General features: G+C 49.4%; 1 protein-coding gene across 1 annotated transcript in view; it reads left to right on the top strand.

Annotated features, from left to right (window-relative positions):
- The window catches only part of LOC311368740 (phospholipid-transporting ATPase ABCA1), a gene marked incomplete at both ends in the record, with an annotated part of 125,842 nt that overhangs the window by 25,939 nt on the left and 78,701 nt on the right, over nt 1-21,202 (top strand). The window contains 9 exons of the mRNA XM_084487525.1: nt 3,019-3,223; nt 4,094-4,213; nt 5,892-6,063; nt 6,608-6,739; nt 8,492-8,631; nt 10,096-10,233; nt 14,586-14,794; nt 16,775-16,856; nt 20,029-20,231. Coding sequence (XP_084343651.1) covers nt 3,019-3,223; nt 4,094-4,213; nt 5,892-6,063; nt 6,608-6,739; nt 8,492-8,631; nt 10,096-10,233; nt 14,586-14,794; nt 16,775-16,856; nt 20,029-20,231 — 1,401 coding nt within the window. The remainder of the gene's footprint in view (nt 1-3,018; nt 3,224-4,093; nt 4,214-5,891; nt 6,064-6,607; nt 6,740-8,491; nt 8,632-10,095; nt 10,234-14,585; nt 14,795-16,774; nt 16,857-20,028; nt 20,232-21,202) is intronic.

Raw genomic sequence — 21,202 nt, 5'->3', positions numbered from 1 at the left:
TCCCCCCCCCTCTCTCGCTCTCTCTGTCTCCCTCTGTCTCTAACCTTCTTTTTATAGTCCATGTGAAGGACTGTGGTTTCTCTTAACGTTTTAATCTCAACACTTCCTCCACAAACCCCCCACTGCCTCGACTTCCCCTCTCGGCTGCACTATATATTCTCTCTCTCTCTCAGATTGATGGGCTCGCTCTCTAATTAGCATGAACAATGTTTCCCTGACAAGCGGCGCTTTCCAACTCATCGCTACGCTTAATTTGGGGAGAGGGAAAGCACACAGCTCAGATGGATCTGGAAGCTACGAAGGCACATAGATCTCTCCGTGCTCTGCACTGTCTCTGGTAATTAAGCCGTGAAAACTCACATTTATAAAGGAAAAGGAGAAAAGTTTGGGATAACTGAACCAAACCACTGCCAGTTAGTATATCATCTAAGTGTTGCCCCGTGAATAAGGAACAAAGTACCAATACACTGCTTATAGCCTACAGTTAGCACACATAACACATATCAAATCTATGTCAAACCAAACTTATAGTCTTTTTCCCTTCACTTTTTTTGCTCTCCTGTGAGTCTGTGCTCCAAACTTTGACAAGTTTCCCCTGAGTTCTGGCGGACACAGCGAGCGCCTTCACCTCAGAGGCGAGCGTGCCTCAAATTGCCCCCGTAACACACTTGTCGTCAGGGGGTTTGGACAGGGAGTGTTTGTCAAGGTCAGCGCGTCACCTCCCAATGTTTCGGCCGGGCCTTTGGGCGAGGGGTCAGGAATGATTCACACACCGGACATGCCTCGGCAGCAGTGGGAGAATACTCGCGGCGGTGGACGGAGACAACTTTGACATGCCTTTACTCTGCGGCCACTAAAAGGGTTCACGGATGTCTTGCCCGAGCGAGGTTAAACTAGCTAGGTGTTCATGCCAGCATCATGGTAAATGGACTGCATTTATATAGCGCTGTGCGCAGTGGCCAGTGGCTACTCAAAGTGCTTTACAATATTGCCTACAAGATTCACCCATTCATGCACACATTCACACACCGACGGCGGAGTCAACAGCCAGCTCGTCGGGAGCAGTTAGGGTGAGGCGTCTTGCTCAGGGACACCTAGACACTCAGCTAGGAGGAGCCGGGGATCGAACTAGCAACCTTCTGGTTGCCAGCCAACCCGCTTTACCTCCTAAGCCACATGTCGCCCCCACCATAGCGTCATCGTACACGAGGCTCTTGATCCACCATGTATATCATATAGCATTCATGGCGACCCTATCGTTGCTTCAGGGTACATTATGCTAGCTCTCAGCCCTAAGCATACTCACACGCTAGCAATGCAAAACAAGCTAACCCAGTAAGCCTGTTTCTGGGGGTGCCACCATAACACTATCGACTCTCATGCTGCGGCCTAGCAAGGCATAGCAAGCTAGTGGATTGTCACTTGGCCACAGGGCCGTTTCTAGCTGTTTGAGGGCCATATGCAAGATACTATTTGGGGGCCCCTATTTTTTCAAATTCTGAGGTAGAGATCTTTTTCATATATTCTGTGATGATGCAGAAGTCTGTTACATTTTAAGAGGAAAGCAGGCTAGAGTACATTAATAAAGGCAACAGATACAGTATGTTCTTGAAAAATGTTTAATGTAAACTTTGAGGTGGCATAACATTAAAAAAAACTTTAACCCACCATTCCAAAACAGTAAAAAATAAATAACTAAACTTACTTCAGTGTTTCCCCTAGATTTTTTTGTAGCAGTGGTGCTGTGGCCCCCCGGAAGAAAATTTTGAAAAATAACCCTTTAAATGGTTACTCCTGGTAAGATTTTTTTGGGAAAAATTTACAGATTGAGCTTCCAAATATGACATAACAACCAACAGAGTCAAGGTATCTGCTGAGACCAGATCATTGTGCAAATGTGCCTTGAACTTGGCAGAAACTAAGTTCATCTTTTATATTCATTTTCAGCTATTTCTTTTATATTTATCATAAGCCCTATAAAAAATGGATGAAAAAAACAACAACTTTTTTTGGGGGGGGGGGGGGGGGGGGGGGGCAGCGGGGCCCTATGCAGCCGCATAGTCCACATATAGCAAGAAACCTGCTCTGCGTGGCCCTATCGATGGTACATAATGCTAGCTCTTAGCCCGAAGCATGCTCATGCCCTAGCCATGCTAACCCAGTAGGCCTGTTTCTGGGGGTGCCACCATTTCATCGTAGCACATAACGCTTTCGACTCTCGACGCTGTGGCCTAGCAACGCATAACAAGCTAGGGGATTGTCACATGGCACTATCATTGCATCACAGATCGCAGCTAACCGCGCGGTGACTGTTGACCCTGGCGGCCTGCATTCTATGCCCACAGGTATCCCCCCCCCCCCCCCTCCCCCCCCCAACATTGCACCGTAGCACATACCTCTAACTCTCACCGGCTCCTGTAAATGACTGTGGCATCTGCCGGAGTTAAAACGCTGTGAGCAAATGAGGGGTGATGAAACAGCTGGCAAGCAGCATGGCGGTGGAGAGCGATAGGTTGGCGGCAGATGCTGTTGCGTCGAGGGGAGGGGGGGGGGGGGGGGGGAGGAGAGAGGAATCGTCTGCCATTTCCTACTGTACGACGAAACAGCCCACCGATCTCTGTTTGCATCACATGAATTGCATCCCGGTGTTTGCCCTCTAGAGGCACCTAGCGAGGGAGGGAGAGAGAGGGCGAGAGAGCGAGAGAGAGAAGGGAAAGAGAGAGGGGAAGTTTGGTCTTCCCGCAGAGAGAGAATCCTCAACTCTCAAACAAAAAGCCATTCAATGCTCAAGGCGTTTCTCCGGGGTTCTCCTCCGCTCACGATTAGGATATCTCTCACAGTACGCGCTTACACAATTCATCCTACATATGGTACTCAAAACCCCCGGCCAACGTGATCTACAGCGGCCGTAATCCCCCGACACGTGCCCGACGAGTCGACTCCCAACACGAAACGTTTCTCGTCCCCGAGACATCAAACTCAATCAACTGTCGCCTCTCCTCCCCCCCCCCCCCCCAGAGCCTGCTGTCGTGCGTGGCCTTCGGCTACGGCTGCGAGAACCTCTCCAAGTACGAGGAGCAGGGCCTGGGCATCCAGTGGTCCAACATAGCCCAGAGCCCGGAGGAGGGCACGCGCTACAGCTTCCTGGTGTCCATCGTCATGATGCTGCTGGACGCGCTGCTGTACTGGAGCATCACCTGCTACATCGAGAATGTCTTCCCAGGTAACCGCCGGTCGTGTGATTCTGTTCAACACGCCGTCGTCTGACGAGTCAGGACGGTGAACGATCGAAGCGTGTGAATAATATTGGAGAAGATACTAATATAGATACTTTTGACGTTTACGTTTATGTTTAGCAAACGCTTTTATCCAAAGCGGCAAGGAGGGTCCGCAAGGACGTAACGGGTCTCTAAACCCCCTTGCATTGCGTCGACGTAGAACCATAACTAAGCCTTTACACATACGAGTACATTTGTCAGAAGACGGAGAAACAGTATATCGCTGTCGGTACAGTAAGGATGTTCATAGAACCAAGTGCAAAGCACTAACAATTGCTATGTTAACCCCTTCCCCGTATACAATAAGATAGCGAGGAAAAGATGCTACATTCCCCCAAATAGGGGGTAAGGGGGGAGGCTGTGCAGAGACTCGGTGAACTCTAGTGCTGCATAACCTTGTTTATAAAAACTCACTTGTCAGAGTTGTTGTTGTGCAGAGTATGAGAAGTAAGAGTGGAAGTCTTTGTTATTTTTATGTAATTACATTTAATGTATGATCATCAATTAATTTTTTTAATTTTATATAATTAAGCAATCACTGATGTTGTTGTCGGTCTGACGGGATCGGAGGCCGACATTAATAAGTACCACGCAGTCCGCAATCCAAGCAAAGTCGGGCTCTTAATAACGTATTCCAATCCGACGATAATTAATACAATCATCGGAGGACCTCTCCGCCAGGCCGGGCCCCTCTCTGAGCAGGGGCCCCTCGTCCTCCACGTTATTACCATCATCGTGACTGTTGTTCTAATTAAACCTTGTATATGACACTGTGTGTGTGTGTGTGTGTGTGTGTGTACCCTCTTTAATCGCAGGCCAGTACGGGATCCCCAAGCCGTGGTACTTCCTGGTCACCAGGTCTTATTGGTGTGGGACCGCCGCCACGGCGAGCGCAGTACACCCGGATCTGATCACCGACCCCGGGGTCCACAACGGTAGCCACCGGCCTCGCGGCTGCTCTCTCTGTGTTCTCTCATTCCCCTTTTCCACCAACAAGGTTCCAGTGCTGGCTCGGTGCCAGTGCCTCGAACCGGTTCTTGGCTTTGCCACATAAATAATCCTGGCTCCGGGCCAGACAAACAGGTTTCCAACTCAGCACCAACCGGTGACGTCTAGTACCGGGTTAGCGTTCATTGTAGCGGAGTCATTTCAACGTGTTAATTTTAACGCCCTGACACGCTCATTCTACAAAAAAAAAAAAAGAATTTCCAGAAACAAGAACCAGTGACGTCTAGAACTGGGTTCGCGTATTTTTTACACGTTAGTTATAACGTCCTGGCGCGTTGCTAGGACAACGGGGTCGTACGCTCTGACGCATTGACGCTTTGGCTCTACTCTAGCTCTGCTCGTCTGTGGAACATCCAGCTGGTTCTTGGGTGTGTTGGTGTGTAGAACCAGCACTGAACCAGCACAAGCACCAGCCCAGCACCAGTACCGGGTTTGCGTTGGTGGAAAGGGGGTGTTATTGTCTTCGTCTGCTGGTTGATAAGCGACCAACCGCCGAATCAGGGAACCAAAAGAAACCCCTGCCAACTGCCAATGGCGGCCATGTTTGACTGGCATTTGGAGAGAATACCCCGAACTGAGAATAAACCGTGAAACACGTGTGTTTTTATCGCTGAATTCTCCACGGGTCATCGTTTGTCAGAGCGGGGGGGAGGGGGGGGATACAGAGCTCCTAATTAGTTAGCGGTAGCGTTAATATGTCAGGTGGGGGCGGCGGCGGCGGCGCTGCAAACCGACGCTAACACCTTATTGGCTGCGGCGGGCCGATAGCAGGCGAGGTGAGGCATAATGGGAGAGAGGTGTCACCGGGAGAGTTTCTAATGAACACGGGGCCAGCGGGCTGGGGGAGGGCTGGTTACTCCCAGGATTGTGTGGTTGTATTGTTAACAATGTGGGTAGTGACAGTTTTAATGTCACTTTATGATCCCGCAACATTTATTCCCGCTAATAAAAAAAGTACATGCTGTCGTGTATTTGTTTTTTCGATTTTAAATAAGGTATACGGTTTAATACGGCCCACTTATGCTTTATGTTTATAAGTCGAAGACAAACGAAAAGGGATGGGAAAACTGTCATTTTTATGAATTAAAGAATGCACAGTTAAAATACAGAATTTATGATCGGTAATTACGAGGAGGATTAATTCAATTATATTTGCGAGTGTAACAACATGATCATTTTAATTAAAAACTTCTCAGTCTCAATGTAACCTCCAACTCTTTCATTAGGCAGTCTGGGATTTAAGAGACAGCATTCAAAACATCCATCAGTATAAGGGAACTCATGTTGTATGTGTCCTTGAAAAGTTTAAAAAGTATTTAATAAATAATAAACTAGCCAACAGTTGGATGAAGCACATGCCCATGTTTCCCACTAGATTGTGAGTATTTTCACCCTTATAATGTTCATGTTTACACTGCCAAATAGAACACACATACATAATTTATGTTGAGGTGACGAGGGTACTCAAAAAGTATCTTCGAAGGGGGTACACTAGTAGAAAAGGTTTGAGAACCACAGACCTATGGTATTATTCAGCCTTTCACTAGCAGAGGAGGTTCTGTGTATGAAAGAGTATGTTTCCTTACGTTCCCTTGTTCTCTGAAGGTTACCTTGAGAAGCCCCCCCCAGACATGAAGGCCGGGGTCTCCATTCAGAACCTTGTGAAGATCTACAAGACGGGGAAGAAGCTGGCAGTGGACGGCCTCAGCGTGGACTTCTACGAGAACCAAATCACGTCGTTCCTGGGTCACAACGGAGCGGGGAAAACCACCACCATGCAAGTAGCGCGGGATTGCGTATTACTCGCCAGTCCTCTGTTTGATTGTTTGTTCTGTGTGTTCTCCCTTTGGTTGTCTGTCTTTCTTTTGTCGGCCTCAGTTTACTTCCATTTTTTTACTGAGTACTCTGTTTGGATGCTGAAGCGGCTGGAAAATAACCATCTGTTTCATTAAAAAATGGGTTTGGATCATGCATTGTAAGCGCTGAACAACCAGTATTTCACGGCCGTTAGGTTTTCCAAAGCACCGCTCAGTGTTTCACTGAGATGTGTTTTATATGACATGATGGACTTCAGAAAAACCCTGCATGCGATACTTGAAGACTTTATTCAAGGTAATATTTCTTAACATGAAACATACTTTGTTAACTCGTTATACTCCGAAGGATCAACTTTGTAAGTAGTCGTTGTCACTCTGGTCTCCAAAGAATGGAAACATTTATTTGTAACGATTATTTGCTGCAGCTGGGGTCTTCATTAACGACCACGCATATTGGCGATCTTTTTATGGGACTTCCTCCTCTATACTCCCGCCCCACCATAGGTCCATCCTGACCGGACTGTTCCCGCCCACCTCAGGCACCGCCCTCATCCACGGCCTGGATATCCACACAGACATGGACGCCATCCGCAAGCACCTGGGCATGTGTCCGCAACACAACGTCCTGTTCAACGAGTGAGCCCTCTACGTTCCCACATTAATATTTTGTGTTTGGTGCGCCCAGTGGCCCAGTAGCATAAAAATGCAAAAAATAAATCATTCAAATTACATATATATTTTGTGTTGCGCTTCGCTATTATATTCACAAAAATACACATCGTGCTGCAAATCCGAGTGTCGTGGGGCGGGGGGGGGGTTTGGGGGGGCCTGCCTCGGAGTCACATCTGGTCTCCGCCGGGCCAGGAGTGTCGTTAAAAGTCGTCGCACTTGAAGGGGGACCCGTCCCCCTGCATATAAAGGGCCCCCGAAATAAACATGGAGAGCCCAATCATAACGCATAAAGACAGACACACGGACGCAGAGACAACGCCCTCCCCGTCACCTCGTTAGGGCCACGCCGGACAGAGGGACAACACCCTCCCTGTCTCCTCGTTAGGGCCACGCCGGACGGAGGGACAACGCCCTCCCCGTCACCTCGTTAGGGCCACACCGGACGCAGAGACAACGCCCTCCCCGTCACCTCGTTAGGGCCACACCGGACGGAGGGACAACGCCCTCCCCGTCACCTCGTTAGGGCCATGCCGGACGGAGGGACAACGCCCTCCCCGTCACCTCGTTAGGGCCACGCCGGACGGAGGGACAACGCCCTCCCCGTCGCCTCGTTAGGGCCACGCCGGACGGAGGGACAACGCCCTCCCGGATCTCCTCGTTAGGGCTACGCTGGCTCTTGATTGGTCGCCCAATCAATCTCCAATCTCCAATCAATGCGGCCTCGTGTTCTCCACCGGTGTGCTGAACAGCGGAGGAAACCAGAGAAAAAGGGGGCAGGGAAGGGCATCTGTTCAGGTAATCAGCGGGCGTTTTTCAAGCGTGCAATCCATATTCACCGCGCCACCGGTGTTTCCTGCCGCCTTCCCCCCCCCCGTTTATTTATTTATTTTTCCGTGTTTTCCCTCCCGTTTTCCATCTCTCCTTCCCACGTCCGACGCGCTGATTAGCTCCACCCCGACGCGCTTCGTCCCGGCCGCGTAATAACGGGGCCGGGGCACCTTCGGCAGATTACTCTCATTAATATTTATCCCGGTACAGAGCGCCCTCGTCTGTATTAAGTGGGGGGGTGGGGGGGGGGTCGGTGGGGGGGAGTCGGTGGGCTGAAATATTCATGCGCACATGGAGACATTTCAATCCATTCGATTTCCCACGGCACTGCAGCCGGGCTGAATGGGGGGAGGCTAATTCAAGTGAAAACCATTTCCAATCTTTTAAAGTTCAAATGCCCACCCCCTCCCACATTTATATTCTCCCACGTTCATCGTGACAGTTTGGGATGTCGGATTTCCAGGTTTTTTTTCCTGGGAGGGTGCGGATATTTGAGTGAACTCTTGAGGGGGAAGGGGGGTGGGAGAGATGTATGAATGAATTAGGAAAAAGGTCGTGGTCATGGAGGTCTGGTGTTGGCCCACGGCAAGACCAGTGGTCCTGGTGAGGGTCCGGCTGAGTGAGGGTTTAGGGCTGACAAAGGCTCTCTCTCTCTCTCTCTCTGTCTCTGCCTCTGTCTCGCTCACTCTGTCTTTCTCTCTCTCTCTCTCGCGCTCTCTGTTTCGCTCACTCTCTCTCTCTCTCTCTCTCTCTCTCTCTGTCTCTGCCTCTGTCTCGCTCACTCTGTCTTTCTCTCTCTCTCTCTCGCGCTCTCTGTTTCGCTCACTCTCTCTCTCTCTCTCTCTCTCTGTCTCTGTCTCTCTCTCTCTCTCTCTCTCTCTCTCTCAGCCTGACGGTGGAGGAGCACATCTACTTCTACGGCCGGCTGAAGGGTCTGAGTCGGGCGCAGGTTGCCGCGGAGATGGACCAGATGATCGACGACGTGGGCCTGCCGCACAAACGCAAGGACCTGTCTAAGAACCTGTCAGGTCTGACACACACACACACGCACACACGCACACACACAGACAAGCAGGCTCAAGTACACACATGCACACACCATGGTGTCTGTGCACACACACAAACAGACACAGGCACACTCATGCACGCACGCAAGTCCACACACACACACACACACACACACACACACACACACACACACACACACACAAGCGTGACTGTTGCAAGCATATTGCCCCAATATCACAGGGGAAATATTAAATTGTATTCAATATGAAACGGACGTGACAAATTTGCTCACCTGCCTGCCTGTCTGCGTGGGTGTATGCTTGTGTGTGTGTGTGTGTGTGTGTGTGTGTGTGTGCGTGTGCGTGCGTGTGTGTGTATGCTTGCGTGTGTCTGTGCGTGTGCGTGCGCGTGTGCACGCTCTCGAATGGCACACACTGTCTCGGAATGTCAGGAGGACGTAATTCACTGTCTGTGGGGGCCTCCAGCGGGGGGGCCCCGCCCCGCCTGATGAATCACCCTCCGTCACGGGTTGCTTATGAAGGGGGGGGGGGGGGGGGGGGGGGGGTGGGGGGCGGACGGGACGGACGCACTGAAATATGGCGTCCAAGTTTAATCTGCGCTGACATTTCCGCCATATTAGCGCGACGTCGGTCCCATTCTGAGCAGCAGAAGCAGCAGCAGTCGTAGCGCTGGGCTGACCGATGGCTGCTGCAGGTGCAGGTGAGAGGGGGGCTGAAGGTATTTATAGGCCCTGGCGTCAGGCATTGTGTCCATGCAGAGTGCATCGGTAACTTATTAACCGAAAACACATGTTCAGTCCACTTGTACAAGGGATTTACTGTATATCCCCGTGTGTGTGTGTGTGTGTGTGTGTGTGTGTGTGTGTGTGTGTGTGTGTGTGTGTGTGTGTGTGTGTGTGTGTGTGTGTGTGTGTGGTGTGTGTGTGTGTGTGTGTGTGTGCGTTTGTGTGTGCGTTTGTGTGTGTGTGGGTTCCGTCTGTCTGTGTGTCTGTGTGTGGGTTTATGTTTGTGTGTTCCGTCTGTCAATATGTGTTTGTTCGTGCGCGTCTGTGTGTGCGTTTGCATGTGTCTGTGTGTGTTCCATCTGTCCGCATGTCTGTCTGTGCGTTTGTGTCTGTGTGTGTGTGTGTGTGTGTTCCGTCTGTCCGTGTGTCTGTGTGTGTGCGTTTATGTGTGTGTTCCGTCTGTCTGTGTGTCTGCATTTGTATGTGTGTGTGTGTGTGTGTGTGTTCCATCTGTCCCTATGTCTGTGTTTCCAGTTTATTTATCCGTCTGTCTGCATCCGTCCAACCATCCATCCCTCCATCGCTCGCCGAAAAAGAAGACGAGGATGTGTTTTGCTCACCGATTTCCTGCAATCAGTCTCCATAGGACACGACGACAGCCCCCGACACACCCCTGTAACACCTCTATCTGCCCCCCCACTATCCCCCCCCCCCCCCACCCCCCACCGCACCCCCCCAGGAGGGATGCAGAGGAAGCTGTCGGTAGCCATCGCCTTCGTCGGCGGCTCCAAAGTCGTGATCCTGGACGAGCCCACGGCGGGGGTGGACCCGTACGCCCGCCGCGGGATCTGGGAGCTGCTGCTGAAGTACAAGCAAGGTACGGTCACCGGGGGGGGGGGGGGGGGGGGGAGAACGCTCTGCCTGGAGGGGGACCCATTGTCCTCTGGTCTCCCGCCGTTGAACGGCCCTTTGATGAAAATTGGGAGTTTGCAAAGAGCTGATGGGATCAGAGGATCACTTTCTTTATAACCAATGACCTATGTTTAATTGGGATTTTATTCCGGATTTTTCTTTGATAAACGATAGAAGCTTTACAAAATGTTGTTATTAAAAGGTTTCATTAGACCTTCATTACCTATCTGACACTTTTTTTTACATTTTTTTATTTGAAACATCTTAAATTAGTTTGGCCGACCCTCGTCGTCCTCCGATCTCGTTAAACAGCCGTTTGACGATGATGGGGCCTTTACAAAGAGCTGATGGGATCGGAGGACCACTTTTCATCGTTCACGACTGCACAAAAAGAATGGATGAATTCAAGCATTAAAATCATCAAACTTTTGTCATAAACAAGCCGCAAAATCAAATCGACAAAGAGAAAAAGAAAAGAAAAGCAGGTGAAAAGTTCGGAAACAGCAAACGTCTCATTAGTCACCGGTTCTTTGAGTCGTGTTTTCATCGTAACTTTTGGGCCCTCTTTCACTTTATTTTGCACAGATGCGGCTGTAAACAAGACTCTTGACGTTCTAATAACAGTCACCCAGCAGATGTCTAAATGTTTAATGTGCATTGAGCAGCTTTCCGCCCTCCCGTTGTCATTAGCCCGCCGCGCTCTCTAATCAAGGCTTTCCACGGCGATGGGAAGATTCGTCTTTTGTAATGAGGACACCCACACACTAGGCCGCCTCAAAGCCCTTTCATACGGGCTCGCCTTCAACGCCACGCCATTTATTTTTGCTTTGAACCGAATCAAATAGATGATTATTTTTGCCGGGGAATTATGAGGTCGGTCTTCACGGAGGTGTGCTGGTGGGAATTGAATGGAGGAGGAGGAGGAGATTAAAACTTTGGTCATTTTGTAGTCTGGTGAGTTTGATCGCTTTTTAAGCGAAAGAATTGGTTTTGCTATCATCGTGTCTGAATGTAATGCGATTCTCAACGATGCCACATCGGACACCTCAATGTTTAGGTTGAAATGATTGGAAAATTGGAAGCAAACGGAACAAAGCATGAAAGACCTGTGAAGGAAATACCTATATTTACCTTTATATTGGCAGGCAGCGAATGCAAATACAATCAATGACAATATTGTTGACCCAATCGGGGGATTCACGGAATTCAAACAGTCTGTATCAATCAAGTGTGTCACAATGGCCCAGTGATGGTAGCAACAGCCGACACTTACAGCTCACAGATAAAACGCCTTCAGGCCGGTCACAGACTAGCTTCTTCTCTAAAACATTTAAGCGATTACTTCTCAAGGTGCTTGACCTCATCAGAAACGGCATCGGGGCGGCATTCAGTCACACGGCCGGAGGCCTCTTCTCTGGCGGGAACAGTTTAAATGTTTCTTATGGAAATGAAGCATGATAACCCCACGTTTAAATACAAGGCTTTGCGAGACAGTGTCAATATTATTCATGCTGTCGGCGTGGCGCTATGAAGGGTTTAAAAGGAGAGCCAAACACCAACAGCGTTTGGATTAGACGACTCCATCTAGAGGCTACGCGTGGTATTGCATGCATGGTAAACCAAATGTGCCTTTCTAACCAGTGGCTGCTCAAAGCGCTTTAAAATTATTCCCTAACATTCATACACACATTCACACACTGACAGCGGCGTCAACCATGCAAGGCGGCAGCCAGCTCGTCGGGAGCAGTCAGGGTGAGGGCGTCTCGCTCAGGGACACCTCGACACTCGGAGGAGGAGCTTGGAGGAGCCGGGGATCGAACTAGCAACCTTCAGGTTACAAGTCAACCTGCTCTACCTCCTGAGCCACTGCCGCCTCATGCGTCCTTATTGTGGGTTGCCCGCTGATGATGTGTGGATGCAGCACACCTTGTTGCTTATGGGAGCTGGAGTCAAGGGCAGAATTAAGAAAACCTTTTGGGGGATATAAAAGTGTGGGCTTGATTGGTAAAGAGGTGTAAATGGTAATCATAGCAACGGCTAACATCTTTGTTTAACCGATTAGGCTACTCATTGAGGTGTTTACCATCAAAACAGCCGCATTCAATGGGAATTGAAAGGAAAACTGATTTTCCTGACTGTTATTCATTTCCTGAAGATGACCGAGCATCAGTTATAATTGGGGTTTTTAACCTTTTTTTGAGAAAATAGAAGCTTTATGAAATATAACTATCTGACAAATATCTAATTTGAATACTTTTTAAATAACTTTGTATGCACTATTTTGTTAACAAATAATAAATAACTAAAGATTTTAAATTGCCTACCCTTTCGTTTGGTCATTAAACCATAATTTAAAGCATTCTTTCTGTTAATTGTTTCGCACTGCACTCAACATCATTAATCTGTCATTCTTTGTCGCCTTTTTTCAAATTCAGTGGACATTTCATCACAAAGCTTGGCAACATAATTCCCATCGACGCTTGACAACCACCGTCAAACAACTGCCAAAACTGCCCATCCACCACTGCTGCCGCTGCATGTTTCAATTTCTCAACGTCTCCCAATCGGACCAAAAAATAGCTGCCAAGACACGCTGCCAATTTACCTGAATCTCTCTCATCTCAATTTCCCTTCATTCCGCATTGCCCCCAGAACACAAAATAAATCACGACGCCTTTGCGGGCTGTTCCCCTTCCAAGTTGACACACGCCGGCTTCTTCCTGGCACAGGCGCGGCGCCGTGTGTTTTTTATTTACTCCTGCTCTGGGAAAAAGAAAAAAAAGAACACAAGGACTACGAATCCCAGGGAAAATCATTGGCTGGGTTTGAGCTAAGCATATAAAACGAGCCTACTCTGCCAAATCAAACCTCTGGCAAGCCGCACAGTTCAAAGTCAAACTTTCTTTTATCTTTTCTCTTTTCTCTCTCCCCTCGCTCTTGTGCTCTCGCTCTCCGAGGGAAGGAGTAGGAAGGACAATAATATATATATATACTGTATATATATATATATATATATATATACGTACACAATTTTAACAATGGCCTCTCTTGGGTTCCCCGTGGGCTTTTAAAAACATGCGTAGCGTCAGGCGTTGACCGTGACACGCTACCTAAGTATGGATGTTATTCCCATGGTCTCCTACCATGTTCTGTTTCCTTGTTGCTCCTCGTGTTAATTACTGCTAGCCGAAGCTACGTGACATAACAGGGCCCCGGCTGTGTTTGTGTTAGTTCTCGCATGATTCCGTCCCACTCGGTATGGTATGTTAATTGGATTCGAAGACAACAAAACAAAATGGGATTTCTGTGGCGCACACAAAAAAATAACACCAAAAGAAAGGCGTTTTGGAGCTGAACTTGAATTGTGTGTGTGTGTGTGTGTGTGTATGCATGCCTTTGTGTGTGTGCGTGTGTGCCTGTGTGTGTGTGTACCTGCCTGCCTGCGTGCGTGCATGTGTATGTGTGTGTGTGTGTGTGTGTGTGTGTGTGTGTGCACGAGGGTGTGTGCGTGCGTGCGTGTGTGTGTGTGTGTGTGCCTGCCTGCGTGCATGCGTATGTGTGTGTGTGTGTGCACGAGGGTGTGTGTGCGTGCCTGTGTGCGCGTGCATGCCTGTGTGCGCGTGCATGCTTGTGTGTACGTGCATGCCTGTGTGCGCGTGCGTGCCTGTGCGCGCGTGCATGCTTGTGTGTACGTGCATGCCTGTGTGCGCGTGCGCGCCTGTGTGTGTGTGTGCGTGCGTGCCTGTGTGTGTGTGTGTGTGTGCTTGCATCGGGTTGTTGTGATGCCGGTGTCTATGAGGATCCGCCTCGGCACTTGAGTGAGGCGGTGGAGTCGGACTTTGAGGAGATAAACGATCACCACGCCGAGGCAGGTTGTGTGACGCCGGCCGGCGCCGGAACAATTTGGCGGCGCGGCGTTCCTTTCTCCACCGCCGGGCCCCCTCGCCCGTCACATGACAGTCCCTCTCAGAAACAAACAGGGCCGCTTAGCGCTCCTGGTTTGTGTTCCTGTAGTCGCTGTTCTGCTGTTAGTCTGCATCCACGCTCAATGTCACCGCCGCTGACACCCGACACACACACACACACATGGCAGGTACCGACTGCACCGTTTAATTCTGCTGTTTCACCTTTATCCCTCTCTCTCTCTATCTATCTATCTATCTATCTATCTATCTCGCTCTCTGCCTCCCCCCTCTCTCCCTCCCCTTCCCTCATCCCCCACTGTCTCCCTGTTTTCCTCTCTCTCTCTCTCTCTCTCTCTCTCTCTCTCTCTCTCTCTCTCTCTCTCTCTCTCTCCCCACCCCTTCCTCCACCCAGGCCGCACCATCATCCTGTCCACGCACCACATGGACGAGGCGGACATCCTGGGCGACCGCATCGCCATCATCTCCCACGGCAAGATGCGCTGCAGCGGCTCCTCCCTGTTCCTGAAGAAGGTGTTCGGGCGGGGCTACTACCTGACGCTGGTGCGCGGCGGGAACCAGCACGTGGCCGCGCAGCGCGGGCAACGGCCGCACGCCACCGAGGTCAGCGGTCCGCGCGGTGCATGCTAACGTGCATGTGGGTCGGGGCTAGCTAGCAGGCAGTAGCAAGCGGGTTTGCTGGTAACCGGAAGGTCGCTGGTTCGATCCCCGGCTCCCCCTAGCTAGCTAGAGTGTGGAGGTGGTGTCCCCTGAGCGAGACGCCCTCGCCCTGACTGCTCCTGACGAGCTGGCTGTCGCCCTGCGCGGTGGACTCATAGTGTGAACGCGTGTATGAGCCGTTGTGAGTCGCTGTTGATGAAAGCGTCTGCTGAAAGCCCTAAATGTAAATGTGTTTTTATCCAGCCTGAATACAGGGAGAAAGGGTAGCCTAGTAGTTCGACGGGGTTTGATTGCCTGCTGAAAGGTTCTGTGTTTGATCCCTGAGGTCCACGGTCTCATGTAGGGCGTCGTCGAGCTAGTTGAGCTCCTAGCTGCTCCTTAATGACATGAATCTAACGGCAATCCTCTGGTGGAAAAGCTTCTAATGATGTACTCAATAGCACAAAGGGCTGCACATGCACTCGTTTTGATAAGAGTAGCGTTCCAGGAGTTGCCCTGTGTCGCCCTAACAAACATGCCCAGTTTGGTGCTCCTCTGCAGGCAGAGATATTCTGCATCACGGGGCGTTCTGGCGGTTAAAGAACTCATGAGCATGTTGGAGTTTGCGAGCGGCGCCGCGCAAAATATGTTCGCCTCGCCGGTCTCTAAATCCTTGGCTGTGTGGAATAGTTTATTTTATTTTTTATCCCCCGTAAAAGACAGGATTTATCCAAATCGTAAACTATCAGAGTTAACAGCTGTGTGTGTGGGTGTGTGTGTGAGTGTGTGTGTGTGTGCGCGGGATATGACAGAGGTTTAACCGTTGCTTTCTGATTTGCCTCTGAAGGAAGCTTGAAGGAAGCTTGACGTAAGTTGACGATATTCCGACGTTGTTGATTGGCTCACTCTCAGACGTCTGACGTCTGCTCGCTACAAAGTGGCAGTTGACTTTGAACAGGCCTTGAGGTTTGGCGGGGCTATAGACGAGGACTCTGCGCACTCTTTAAAACACAAAAAAACGTACAATTGTTTTGACTGCACTTATGTATTATGTCGAAAGCGAATGACATTTTTTCACCATTCCTTTGTTTTTAAGTCACGCAAAGAATCCCATTTGTGAAACACTGAGTAATTGTATCCCCAAACATCAAAATGATTGATCTACATAATAACTTGTAGCAGAGGCAGATCTACCGCTTGATACAGAGATAGTAATAATAGCTAGATTGCGGCTGCATTGCAGCTCATAACCTTTCGGTAGCCCATTATTGAACATGGCTTCCTCTGTAATGATCCGTGTGCAGGCCGCCCCAGCCTGGGCATTGACACACACCTACGTGTTGGATGAGACTAATTGTTGCGATGGGGGGGGTGGTGATTCTCAATCTTACTAGCCAAGGTTTGCTGCACACGCGTAGCTTTCAGTCAATGGCAGCAGTCACCGTTCGTCTAGGATTATTTTTGGTGTAATAACTATTGAAATGTTGAATGAAGTAAAGACGGAAAAGGTTTAAAGCACATACTTTTTAGGGAATGAAAACCCCAATCCCGGTACGGCACACCTTTGTCTGAGACTCCCTAAAAGTCTGGAGTCATTCAATTCCCGTTCAGCGAGCTTTAAGCGAAAAAGTAGCGCCGCAGTTTCACAACACAGATACAACAGAACTCAAACGATAATGCAAACTTAAGAACAGCCGGAAGCCCCTTTTCTTCCGCGCCCCGAGTGCAATGTAAGTTCCCTTTTGTTGAAACACCCGACGCTAACCGCCGCACCCAAACGGCAAGACTCAGTCGAGCGAGAAGCCAGCGAAACTTAAATCCGTCTCCGTGTGTACGAGGCTTAAAGCAAAGGCAAATCTAAAGGTTGTGCTGGAACACGGCACAGGAACACCAGCGTAACAAAGAATTATTCTAATCTGGTGTGACCCTGGTTGCCGTCCGCAGGAGAAAGAGTCCCGATCCGGGCGCAGCAGTCCTGACGACGGCATCGGGAGCCAGACCTGGATCAACGACGCCGATCCATCAGGTAAAGAACCGACACGAGACGCGTTTGGTTCTGAACCACCGGTTCTTTGTCGTGTGTCATGCTGTGTCTCGTGCACAGGGCTTTCTTCACCGCTCTGTCCATGAAGACACAAAAACCTCACGTCGAATATGTCAAATGAAAAAGAATTGCGGTACTCGCACGTGTGTCTTATCAACAACCTGACATCACCCCAGGTACGTTCATACCAGCAAGTATGTTGGCTAGGCTACGGAGGCAGAAAGCCTAAAGGCTCAGGTATGGTTCCCTGTCAAAGCAACGCAATGACCCCAGGAAATTGTTTAGTAGTAGCATCCTTGAAACTAGCCTCAACAATACCATTCAGTCTGCTTATTCACTGCTATTTACTGTTATAAGTACTCACTAAAGTATATATATAGCGTGTCATTGTGCAAATGAAAGGCTTCTTATGAATGCACTTGCCTTACCCGTACAGGTAAAAAAAATCCTGTTTATATAGCAAAAAAATAATAAAATAGATCACATAACCATTAAAATTACATGGCAAAGGGTATTTCCCGACGTGGGTGGAAAAAAACATATGATCACAAATCATAAATCATATCATCCTTCTTTCAAAACCAACAATTCAGATGATTAATTTTGCCTCCAGCTTCCATACTTGAATGTGGTCTGCTGCTTTGAACTTTACACAAGAATATATATATATATATATATATATATATATATATTATGGTTTTGCGTCCCTGGCTGCGGAAAGAAGGGGTATTTTCGTTGTGCAGTACTTGCATATGCATATTACCCCTGAGTTACAGGCTTTTTCGTTGGGTTGGGTTATTTTTCCGACTACGTCATCTCTGCTGAACCATGGCAGCTCATACAGTTAGACTGCGGGAGCGATCTTATGAATGGCAAAATGCCATTCGGCCCCCTTGACGCAACCCTACCAGAGAGTTAGCGGAGCAGTGCCTCATCCCCCCCCCCCCCCCCCCCCCCCCCCCCACCCCCACTACCTGCTGGCTTGCTCCCTTGGGAAGGAGAAAGTACAAACACTGGAATCAAAGCCCTATTCGTTTTGATAATGGAGCACATGATTTCTCAATGTAAGAGAAAATAAAATAAGAGAAATGCAATTTTGATTCCAGTGACAGCACATTTTTCTTTATTAGCCCGTCGAAACGTGAACACGCGCGCGCACACACACACACACACACACACACACACACACACACACACACACACACACACACCGATTTCTACACTAATAGCATGGCTGGATGCTTGAAGCCACAGCGTTTACTTCTTCATAAAGAACGGACAGCGAGGGGCGGCGGTGGGGGGGGGGGGGGGGGGTCTGGGCTCTGCCTGGTTAAGCCATAGTGATTACCAATATGGAGGTTCTCGATCGATAATCAACGGGTGGATTAGTCTTTGGATTGATTCCCCCTCGGCGTTGCGGCGACACAACTGAGGCCAGATGATTAGGTCTGTCTGATGTGATTCACTGTTCAGACGAGGTTCAGATGAACGACCGCATCACGCCCAGACTCGTAATGCGGGGATATGCGGCGGCTTTTTCACTGTGTGTGTGTGTTTGTTTGTGTAAACATTCAACTATTATATTCTCTACTGGTAAGTAGAGGAGGATTGCGTCATTTCTACCACACCGTGGAAACATTATTATGGGGAGCCGACTCTTGAGGTGGGTTGATGAAATATCTTGTCGTTATTTCGTCGGTTAACGGTGGAATGTGGTTTCTCTGCCCTTTCCTCAACACGTTTTGCGTTTTAATCTCCCCGCTCTACCTGTGGCGATCTGTGCGTCGGGGCAAGGCCAGGCCAAGCCCGTTCATTTTATGAAAATGAAAATGTTCACGAAGTTTGAATAGACCAGACCTTAATTTCTTTCTCCGGAATTTTTGAATGCAGTGCTTGAAACAAGGGTGGAGGAACGTCTGCACGACCGCTTCGATGTAATGACACGTCTGGTGTCGCCGGGCGTGTATATTATAGGGTGCTTTCTGGAGCCTTTCTGACCGTTAAACAATATCCTTTAATTCCCTATCCTTTCATTTTCTCTGTGTCCAGCGGTTTGCAGAACAAGGCATGACTAATCAAGTGCCCTTCTGTGGACGATGAACATATAATGTGCCAGAAGAAATACCTGCCGGTTTTCTGCTAATGGTCTCCTTTATTTAAAACCACTCTTAGCTTGCCAAAAGTAGCTTCCCGTAGGCCAAACATAGCCTAGCCTGCCGGCAATGTTGTAGAAGGCTTTGTTATTTAAACAAGGGATGTAATTGTAGATATTATTAAATGTAAATGACTCCCTGGTAACTGATTATATTAGCTGGTGAGACTTTCCACTCGAATCAGGTAGAAGGAATTACAAATACAGCTAATAGTCAATCGGCAAATCCTCACGCATGAATTAATTAAGCTGTAATAAATTCTCTCATTTGCTTGCAGCCTCTTCCTGTCTAAAGCCGTTGTGTTGGTACACAGCCAGCCATGTGCTTATGGCAGCCCCATGCTGCATGCGAATATCGCTGTGCGAGTCGATAACCTTTTGGAATCATGGCGTTCATTAATATCGTAAGCCCTCTGCTGTGTAACTTCTCACCTCTCGCGCCGAGGACAATTGATTTATCCAAGCGAGAGAGAGAGAGCGAAAAACAAATCCACATGTGGATTTGTTGAGTCGTGGCCCGATGGCTGTCGGTGCTTTCAAATGATTCAGAATCAAAGTTGAAACAAGTCACAAAAAAACGCTCTAGTAACAAATTAATGAAATGCAGGGGAAGAGATGGACACAAACGTAGCATGAACATGAAACAAAAGAGATCCAGCAAGGTTTTTTTTTTATGCCAGTTCAGATGTAGGGGTTATGTATATCAGATCAGATGTGTAATGTGAATTGTTTCTTGTGTTATGAACATCAATTCATGCCGGTGCCCCTATTTATTATTATAAATTCTTAACATTTCTGGGAGGCGCACATCCGGGCCTTGCGTTGGACGCAAGGAGGGTCCGCAAGGACGTAGCGGCTCCGTAAACACCCTTGCGTTGCGTCGACAATGAAACCATAATCAGCCCTCGACCCCAGCGTGGCTCACTGCATTATGTGCCACGCCCCACGACCCCCTGTGTGTGCCCCCCCTAACCCTCTCCTCCCCCCCCCCGGTCCCCCCAGACGTGGCGGCGGTGGGCGGCCTGGTGCGGCGGCACGTCCCCGGCGCCGTCTACCTGGAGAGCATCGGCCAGGAGGTGACCTTCATCCTGCCCTACGCCGGCGCCAAGGACGGCTCCTTCGCCACGCTCTTCAAGGACCTGGACCTGGAGATGGCCGCGCTCGGCCTCACCAGCTACGGCATCTCCGACACCACCCTGGAGGAGGTAGGGGGACCCGTGCACCACCCTGGAGGAGGTAGGGGGCGACAGACACCACCCTGGAGGAGGTAGGGTGACAGACACCACCCTGGAGGAGGTAGGGCGACAGACACCACCCTGGAGGAGGTAGGGGGACAGACGCCACCCTGGAGGAGGTAGGGGGACAGACACCACCCTGGAGGAGGTAGGGCGACAGACACCACCCTGGAGGAGGTAGGGGGACAGACACCACCCTGGAGGAGGTAGGGGGACCCCGGACACCGGACAGAGAGCAGTGGCATCGAAATCCCCACCTTTGATTTAAGGTGGAGCGCTGGGTTGTATGCGAGAGCTTTTGCGGGAACGCCTTGTATACAAATGACGGGGTTATTACACATGCAGGGGCGGAGCAAAGAGGGCCACGCCCCCCTTTATGCATGACTATCACTAGTCAGGAAGGCCAGGACCACGCCACCTTTATGCACGATTATCACTACAGGACGGCCAGGACCACGCCACCTTTATGCATGATTATCACTACAGGACGGCCAGGGCCACGCCCCCTTTATGAACGATTATCACTACAGGACGGCCAGGACCACGCCCCCTTTATGAACGATTATCACTACAGGACGGCCAGGGCCACGCCCCCTTTATGCACGATTATCACTACAGGACGGCCAGGGCCAGCGGGGAAGACACAGTTAGCAACGCTGCTTATGCTCCCCTGTGTGTTTATTTAGCACAATTTAGCACATATCTATTATTTTACACACATAAACACAAAACGTCAATGGAAAACATGATGGAACGCACAAAGCGACACGTAAAAACTTTAATAAGAAAAAGCCATCATTCTATATTTTATTGCAAAACATTTAGAACATCATATTTTTCCATTATTGTAAATTTATCGATAACAATAATAAAATCCCACTTAGGGATGGATGCCAACAGGTAGACTTGCATGGAAATCTCCATCAGTGTGATTCAGTGGC

This window comes from Micromesistius poutassou, assembly GCF_964030765.1.
Source record: "Micromesistius poutassou genome assembly, chromosome: 23".
Taxonomy (NCBI): Eukaryota; Metazoa; Chordata; class Actinopteri; order Gadiformes; family Gadidae; genus Micromesistius; species Micromesistius poutassou.
The sequence above is the reverse complement of the archived record's forward strand: the minus strand, read 5'-3'. Positions and strand labels throughout refer to the sequence as shown.